At 33.8% G+C, this 8,470-nt stretch overlaps 1 protein-coding gene across 7 annotated transcripts in view; it reads right to left on the bottom strand.

The window, feature by feature from the left end:
- Positions 1–3,609: 3,609 nt before the first annotated feature.
- The window catches only part of LOC144001170 (cGMP-dependent protein kinase 1), a 130,492-nt gene continuing 125,631 nt past the window's right edge, over positions 3,610–8,470 (bottom strand). For 3 of the 7 annotated variants that reach the window (XM_077495265.1, XM_077495264.1, XM_077495266.1), the window contains 6 exons: positions 8,228–8,369; positions 7,990–8,153; positions 7,799–7,921; positions 7,666–7,728; positions 6,872–6,938; positions 3,613–6,799 (listed from right to left, as the gene is read on the bottom strand). In XM_077495265.1, coding sequence (XP_077351391.1) covers positions 6,701–6,799; positions 6,872–6,938; positions 7,666–7,728; positions 7,799–7,921; positions 7,990–8,153; positions 8,228–8,369 — 658 coding nt within the window. In that variant the 3' untranslated portion in view covers positions 3,613–6,700. Of the gene's footprint in view, positions 6,800–6,871; positions 6,939–7,665; positions 7,729–7,798; positions 7,922–7,989; positions 8,154–8,227; positions 8,370–8,470 lie in introns of all 7 variants that reach the window. The other 4 variants (XM_077495261.1, XM_077495260.1, XM_077495263.1 and 1 more) reach the window with 3 other exon arrangements.

Genomic DNA, 8,470 nt, shown 5'->3' with positions numbered 1-8,470 from the left:
TTTAAAAAGCCTTAATATACATGATAAAAAAAAAAAGCCTTACTATACATGGTATTTTTTTTGGGGGAGTTGTTAAAAAAAAGCCTTCGGAAACATGGTCGTTTTTTTTTTTTTTTGGAGTTGTTAAAAAAAAGCCTTAGTATACATGGTCTTTTTTTTGTTTTGTGCTTTTTAAAAAAAAAGCCTTACTATACATGGTCTTTTTTTTTTTTTTTTTTTTTTTTTTTTGGAGTTGTTAAAAAAAAGCCTTACTATACATGGTCGTTTTTTTTTTTTTTTTGTGCCTGTTAAAAAAAAAAAGCCTTACTATACATGGTCTTTTTTTTGTTTTTGTTTTTTTTTTTTTTTGGAGTTGTTAAAAAAAAGCCTTAGTATACATGGTCTTTTTTTGTTTTTTTTTTTTTTTTTTTGTTTTGGAGTTGTTAAAAAAAGCCTTACTATACATGGTCTTCTTTTTTTTTTTTTTTTGGAGTTGTTAAAAAAAAGCCTTAGTATACATGGTCGGTTTTTTTTTGGTTTTTTTTGTTTTGTTTTTTTTAAATCTTTCAATCGCCTTACTATACATGAGCATTTAAAAAGCCTTAATATACATGATAAAAAAAAAAGCCTTACTATACATGGTCTTTTTTTGTGTGTGTTTTTTTTGTTTTTTTTGGAGTTGTTAAAAAAAAGCCTTAGTATACATGGTCGTTTTTTTTTTTTTTTGTTTTTTGTTTTTTTAATCTTTCAATCGCCTTACTATACATGAGCATTTAAAAAGCCTTAATATACATGATAATAAAAAAAAAGCCTTACTATACATGGTATTTTTTGGGGGGGAGTTGTTAAAAAAAAGCCTTAGTATACATGGTCGTTTTTTTTTTTTTGTGCTTTTTAAAAAAAAAGCCTTACTATACATGGTCTTTTTTTTGTTTTTTGTTTTTTTGTTTTGGAGTTGTTAAAAAAAAGCCTTAGTATACATGGTCTTTTTTTTTTTTTTTTTTTTTTTTTTTTTTTTTTTTTTGGAGTTGTTAAAAAAAAGCCTTAGTATACATGGTCTTTTTTTTTTTGTTTTTTTTTTGGAGTTGTTAAAAAAAAGCCTTAGTATACATGGTCGTTTTTTTTTGTTTTGTGCTTGTTAAAAAAAAAAGCCTTACTATACATGGTCTTTTTTTTTTTTTTTTTTTTTGGAGTTGTTAAAAAAAAGCCTTAGTATACATGGTCGTTTTTTTTTTTGTTTTTTTTTTTTTAAATCTTTCAATCGCCTTACTATACATGAGCATTTAAAAAGCCTTAATATACATGATTAAAAAAAAAAGCCTTACTATACATGGTATTTTTTTTTTTGGAGTTGTTAAAAAAAGCCTTACTATACATGGTCGTTTTTGTTTTGTTTTGTGCCTGTTAAAAAAAAAAGCCTTACTATACATGGTCTTTTTTTTTTTTTTTTTTTTTTTTTTTTTTTGGAGTTGTTAAAAAAAAGCCTTACTATACATGGTCGTTTTTTTTTGTTTTGTGCTTGTAAAAAAAAAGCCTTAGTATACATGGTCGTTTTTTGTTTTTTTTTGTTGTTGTTTTTTTTTTAAATCTTTCAATCGCCTTACTATACATGAGCATTTAAAAAGCCTTAATATACATGATAAAAAAAAAGCCTTACTATACATGGTATTTTTTTTTGGGGAGTTGTTAAAAAAAAGCCTTCGGAAACATGGTCGTTTTTTTTTTTTTTTGGAGTTGTTAAAAAAAAAGCCCTAGTATACATGGTCTTTTTTTTGTTTTTGTTTTTTTTGTTTTGTTTTGGAGTTGTTAAAAAAAGCCTTACTATACATGGTCTTCTTTTTTTTTTTTTTTTGGAGTTGTTAAAAAAAAGCCTTAGTATACATGGTCGGTTTTTTTTTGGTTTTTTTTGTTTTGTTTTTTTTAAATCTTTCAATCGCCTTACTATACATGAGCATTTAAAAAGCCTTAATATACATGATTAAAAAAAAAGCCTTACTATACATGGTCTTTTTTTGTGTGTGTTTTTTTTGTTTTTTTTGGAGTTGTTAAAAAAAAGCCTTAGTATACATGGTCGTTTTTTTTTTTTTTTTTTTTTGTTTTTTTAATCTTTCAATCGCCTTACTATACATGAGCATTTAAAAAGCCTTAATATACATGATAATAAAAAAAAAGCCTTACTATACATGGTATTTTTTGGGGGGGAGTTGTTAAAAAAAAGCCTTAGTATACATGGTCGTTTTTTTTTTTTTGTGCTTTTTAAAAAAAAAGCCTTACTATACATGGTCTTTTTTTTGTTTTTTGTTTTTTTGTTTTGGAGTTGTTAAAAAAAAGCCTTAGTATACATGGTCTTTTTTTTTTTGTTTTTTTTTTGGAGTTGTTAAAAAAAAGCCTTAGTATACATGGTCGTTTTTTTTTGTTTTGTGCTTGTTAAAAAAAAAAGCCTTACTATACATGGTCTTTTTTTTTTTTTTTTTTTTTTTGGAGTTGTTAAAAAAAAGCCTTAGTATACATGGTCGTTTTTTTTTTTTTTTTTTTTTTTTAAATCTTTCAATCGCCTTACTATACATGAGCATTTAAAAAGCCTTAATATACATGATAAAAAAAAAGCCTTACTATACATGGTATTTTTTTTTTTTGGAGTTGTTAAAAAAAAAGCCTTAGTATACATGGTCGTTTTTTTTTTTTTTTTTTTTTTTTTTTATCTTTTAATAGCCTTACTATACATGAGCATTTAAAAAGCCTTAATATACATGATAAAAAAAAAGCCTTACTATACATGGTATTTTTTTTTTTGGAGTTGTTAAAAAAAAGCCTTAGTATACATGGTCTTTTTTTTTTTGTTTTTTTTTTGGAGTTGTTAAAAAAAAGCCTTAGTATACATGGTCGTTTTTTTTTGTTTTGTGCTTGTTAAAAAAAAAAGCCTTACTATACATGGTCTTTTTTTTTTTTTTTTTTTTTTGGTGTTGTTAAAAAAAAGCCTTAGTATACATGGTCGTTTTTTTTTTTTTTTTTTTTTTTTAAATCTTTCAATCGCCTTACTATACATGAGCATTTAAAAAGCCTTAATATACATGATAAAAAAAAAGCCTTACTATACATGGTATTTTTTTTTTTTGGAGTTGTTAAAAAAAAAGCCTTAGTATACATGGTCGTTTTTTTTGTTTTTGTTTTTTTTTTTTATCTTTTAATAGCCTTACTATACATGAGCATTTAAAAAGCCTTAATATACATGATAAAAAAAAAGCCTTACTATACATGGTATTTTTTTTTTTGGAGTTGTTAAAAAAAGCCTTAGTATACATGGTCTTTTTTTTTTTTTTTTTTTTGTGGTTGTTAAAAAAAGCCTTAGTATACATGGTCGTTTTTTTTTTTTTTTATCTTTTAATAGCCTTACTATACATGGTCGTTTTTTTTGTTTTTGTTTTGTTTGTTTTTTTTGCAGCCTTTCTATCCATGATCATTTAAAAAGCCTTAATATACATGATTAAAATAAAAATGCCTTACTATACATGGTCGTTTTTTGTTTTTTTTATAATAACCTTACTATACATGATCAGTCTCAATATAAAAATGTTTAGTCGCTTGTTTAAATTACTGGCATTTCATCCGGAAAGATGGCTTATATTAATAAAAACACCAACACACATTTTTTTAGACTCTATAATTCAAAATAATCATACACGTGGCACTTTGCAAAATGAATTTACAGCAACAAAACCAAACAAAAACAACACAAGGCAAATATCCGGCAACATGAAGATGGTCCAAACGTATGAATCCACTCACTTTTCAATATCGTTGATAAACCTGAATTATTAAAAAAAAAGAAAAAAAAAAGCCTAACTTAAAATAAGCACTAATAAATAAACACAACTATCAATTTTTCGGGATCAAATGGCACGGCTGTTTTATTCCACGATCATTTTAACACGGGATCTCTCAATGCATGAATAACAGAACCATAACTTCAGAATCACAATAAATACTTGTGCCTATTTCAATCCGTGGTCTCATGTATGAACCGTGTGCCACATGACCCAAATATGAAAAGAAAAAATGTACAACTGCAAATCATTCCTGCTCCCATGATGTGTGCGATTTCATAACGATGTGACGAGCACGTCATTGCAGTCGTTCGTCCATATATGTGATGGATTTCTACGAAATGATCTTCAGGATGAGGCGTACTTTTCAGCTGTGTGTGTGTTTTTCATGCAGCATCAAAAAGGCCTTGCGACGATGATTTGTTTGTATGCCGTTGATTTAAGGCACTTACATTTTATGCTCTTGATTGTTGGGACGGGAGAAGTGACAGGTGATGCCTTCAAGATCGTTTTTAACCTCATGCAGATGTGATGGGAGGAAATACAAAAAAAAAAAATCCACAAAATAGACGGCATCATTAACTCATTTACTCCCAATAACGTATAAATACGTTTTTTTAATGTTCTAAGTGTCCCAAAGACGTATTTATACGTTTTTTTTTTGGTTTTGTTTTTTATGCTAGAGCATACAGAAGGCTTTGATGCAGCCTCTCAACTGCAAAGAACGCTTGCAGAAATGGTAGTTATTACACAAACGGCCAGCAGGTGGCAGCAGAGTAAAGGAGATCAACCAGGGCCATGTAGAAAAAAAGCTCAATTACTTACAATTTTAAATAGATTTGTAAAAACTGATGAAACTTAGCTCTCTCCTAATGCTAATTGCTGCAAAACGGAAACAGTTAGAAACATACTTTTTTTTTTTTTCCTGATGAAAGAAGAGACTTTAATCTTTCTTTTGATAGGTTCCATGCTTTTATAGCAATAGGACATAATATTCTGTGGGCCTTGCAAAATCAGTCAAAATCCAGTAAATAAGCGAACGGGACTGCTTCTGTGAAAATGGCTGGGAGTGAATGAGTTAATATCCAATTAGTAATAATAAAGAAAAAACAAGCACAGGAAAGGATAAAATCACTGTACAAAAACATAAAAAAAAATCAAAACAAACAGTACTGTCATGTCACCATCTCGTCGTCGTGGTCATGAATCGAGAACAGCACCAAAAGACAAGTGACAGCGTGTTCACAGTTGGGAGCTGTACAGGCGCGACGGCGCTCGGTCCAACGTTAACGATAGTTCGCGATTCGTCCAAACGGGGAAAGCCGGAAAACAAACGTGCTATGAGTGCATAATGGGCGACACATTACCTCATGGAAATGTTGTCATTTCACATGTGTCAGCTGTGTGATGGTTGACATCTCAAAACAGGGCACTTGGAAAGTCAACTTTCTTGAACTGCACACCATTTTGTGCTTTGTATGTGTTCACAATGTACCTTTAAAGGGGACATATTATGGATATTAGTCTTTTTATAAAGTACAACCACAATGGGCGTCTTCATTAAGTTAGAGTAGCTTGGAGACTTATTCGACACGCTCACAGAATCAAAACCACCAAAATCATGTCCTGCATCCTGGATTGTGGCCTATTTTACTGCCACTTCTCCTCATTCCTACACCCCACACTTCCCCAGATTTCATTAAACAGACGCTGATGCTGTTTAAATCACGCAGAAGCATTGTCGTGTCAAAGCCAAAAGGTAAGCAGAGCTGCAATGTTAGCACAGAATAGATTAGCATTCATTCTGAAAACTTGTCTTTGACGATATGTCTGCTGCAGGATCGACTAGGGAGGAGACCGGCGCACCCGGAGAAGACCCACGCAGGCACGGGGGGAACATGCAAACTCTACCCAGGAAGGCCGGAGGCTGGACTCGAACCCGAGTCCTCAATACTGGGAGGCGGACATGCTAACCACTGATCCACCATGCCCGGGGACATGACCTTTACATGTAATTAAAATGTTAATTAATGTCCCTTTTTAAAAATAAGAAATTTGGATGAATTAGCAAGATGTGGCTTTGCACAAGCACAATTTACTCGCAGTCTGGACATCGATGGAGTCTCATAAATCTCTGAAAAGCCACAAAAAAAAGTTATAGATTTCTTTTGAGAGTTCAGAAAAGTCGCACAATTTGGCGACAGTTTTGAATGTGGCAACACTGAGCAGCGCTAGCCTGCGCAAAACGCCCTAACTCCGACCCTGGTCGCCCTTGGTAACGAAAGCCAATAAGCCAATAACCCAAAACGGAGCACTTTCTTTTTTTTTTTTTAAGCGGATATGTAGTGTGCTATAATTGTTATTATTTTTATTATTATTGTTATTGTTAAGACACTTGGTAACTTTTCAAATTGATGGAACAAATGTTGCATAATATGTCCCCTTTCAAATGTTCAAGACTACAGTATGTAAATGCGGCAATCGGTGACATTCAGGTTAGTCGAGAGCACTTGTTGTACAACGGGAGAAGCGATGATCCGAACACAACATTTCACATTTTTCACACGCTTACTTATCCGAAAAAGAAACACCAACGAAAAACATCGGCCGGCCGTCCGTCCGTCGCCAGCCCCGTTTTTTTTGTTTTTTTTTCCCTGCACTTTCTCCGCCTTCGAGAAACGAACGTGTGCTACAGCCGTCCCGCTATAAATGCTTGATCCGGGGGCCACAGTGAAATAAAGGCATATCGGTGACCCAAGTCGGGCGTGCCATCCATCCCATAAAATCGACTTTGTTGCTTTTCTTTTTTTCCCCCTCTCTCCCCCTTTTATCACGTAGCCACGCCCTCCGCGTGGCCTCCGAGTTTTCTTTTGGTTCCGCGGGGAGCTCGAAGAACTTCAGAAATCAACGTCCCAGCCGGAGTTGTCGTCAGGCGGCGGGTCCTCGTTGTCCTCGGGGAAGCTGTCGAAGTTACTCGTGTCAACTGCTGACGTGACCTGGCCAAGGAACAACCACGTTGTGAGACGACTGCACAACTTTAAGGACATTAGGAACTACCATCCACTTACGTTGGGGATGATCGGAGGCGTCAGTGTCCCCTTCTTCAAGCCCTCCCAGTTAAAGCCCTCGAACCACCTACAGGCAACAAGAGCACAGTTACGGCACGTCAATATAGCATTGGCGGATGAAAGGAACACACTTATGGAATGATTCGCACATAAAAGTTAAATAAACATTGTGTAGCTTTTTCTTTGCTTTTTTTGCACAGTTTCACATAAACACTTTAAAGTGGGAAATGATTTTTTTTTTTAAATAATTTTCTAAATTAGAACCCTGCTAATCTCAGGAAACGAGGGACAGAGCCATATTATGAATAGCAAAAATCAAATAGAAGAGCTTTTTATGTCATAATAACACGTGCAACAAGATTTAAAAAAAAACAACTGTGAAATAAATTCCGACAAAAATGCGAAGGTTAAAAAAATTGTGGTATAGGTAAAATAAATAACTAAATAAATAAAAAATAAATAAAAATACATATACTGTAAATTGAGACCCACTTTACAAATGCCAAACCACGAATATTACAGTTTTTATCATTTATTCTTATTTTTATCTCTTATATTTTGGTTTTCTTTCATGCCATTGTATGTATCTCCGTGAAGTATGTAAAAAGTGGGAAGATTAAAAGTAGAATTGAGTAAATTTTACATTTTAAAAGGGATACTTGACTCATTGAACAATTTTCAGCAGTGAAATTGTATTTAGCTAACAACTCGATGATGCCATTATGAGCAAAACTGCAATAACTTGACATAATCCACATGCATCACAGTCATTTGTAATTAATTAGCACGCTTACTTGTGCTTTTGGATGTCTTTGACACCATTTTTCAAGTTTCCCAGTCGTTCAGAAGGATTATCCCTGCAAAGACAACGCGTTAACTTGGCACGCCAATGAAACAAAAACACGTCCAAAACCACGGAGCACTCACCTGCATAGCTTTTTGATTAAGTTGGCAGCATTTTTGGTAATTTTCTTTGGGAATTCAATCATGTCGATGCCTCTCAGGATGATGTTGTAGGTCTTCATTGGATCGGGGCCAGAGAAGGGAGGGCTTAGGAATAGACGAGATGAGATTTGGCTTCCTTGGAGAGAACATATGGAGCCAGAATTTGTTGGTACCTGCCGGTCAGGAGCTCAAACATGAGGATTCCCAGTGACCAGTAATCGGCGGAGATGTCGTGGCCCTTGTTCAGGATGATCTCCGGCGCCACGTACTCGGGCGTCCCGCAGAAAGTCCACGTTTTCTTCCCAAAGCCGATCTTCTTGGCGAAACCAAAGTCCACCTATAGCGAGAAGACGAGTTTGAAGTTGACGGAGCCAACGTCTGGAGATCGAGATCGATTGGAGGCGCTCCTACCAGTTTGGCGTAACCCCTGTGATCCAGGATAAGGTTCTCAGGTTTGAGGTCTCTGTAGATGATGCCTTTGGAATGTAGGTAGGCGAAGGCCTCCACCACGCAGCCTGTGTAAAACCTGGTGGTCGAGTCCTCGAAGGAACCTCTGGAGAACAGCAAGACAATCCACATTTACTGAACAGCGCCGCCCTGTGATTCAAGATTACTTTGTATCTCAAGTACTTTTTTCCTTATTCAAATGAATAG

The sequence above is a fragment of the Festucalex cinctus genome, chromosome 14 (genome assembly GCF_051991245.1).
Source record: "Festucalex cinctus isolate MCC-2025b chromosome 14, RoL_Fcin_1.0, whole genome shotgun sequence".
Taxonomy (NCBI): domain Eukaryota; kingdom Metazoa; phylum Chordata; class Actinopteri; order Syngnathiformes; family Syngnathidae; genus Festucalex; species Festucalex cinctus.
This window is presented reverse-complemented; position numbering and strand designations above follow the sequence as displayed.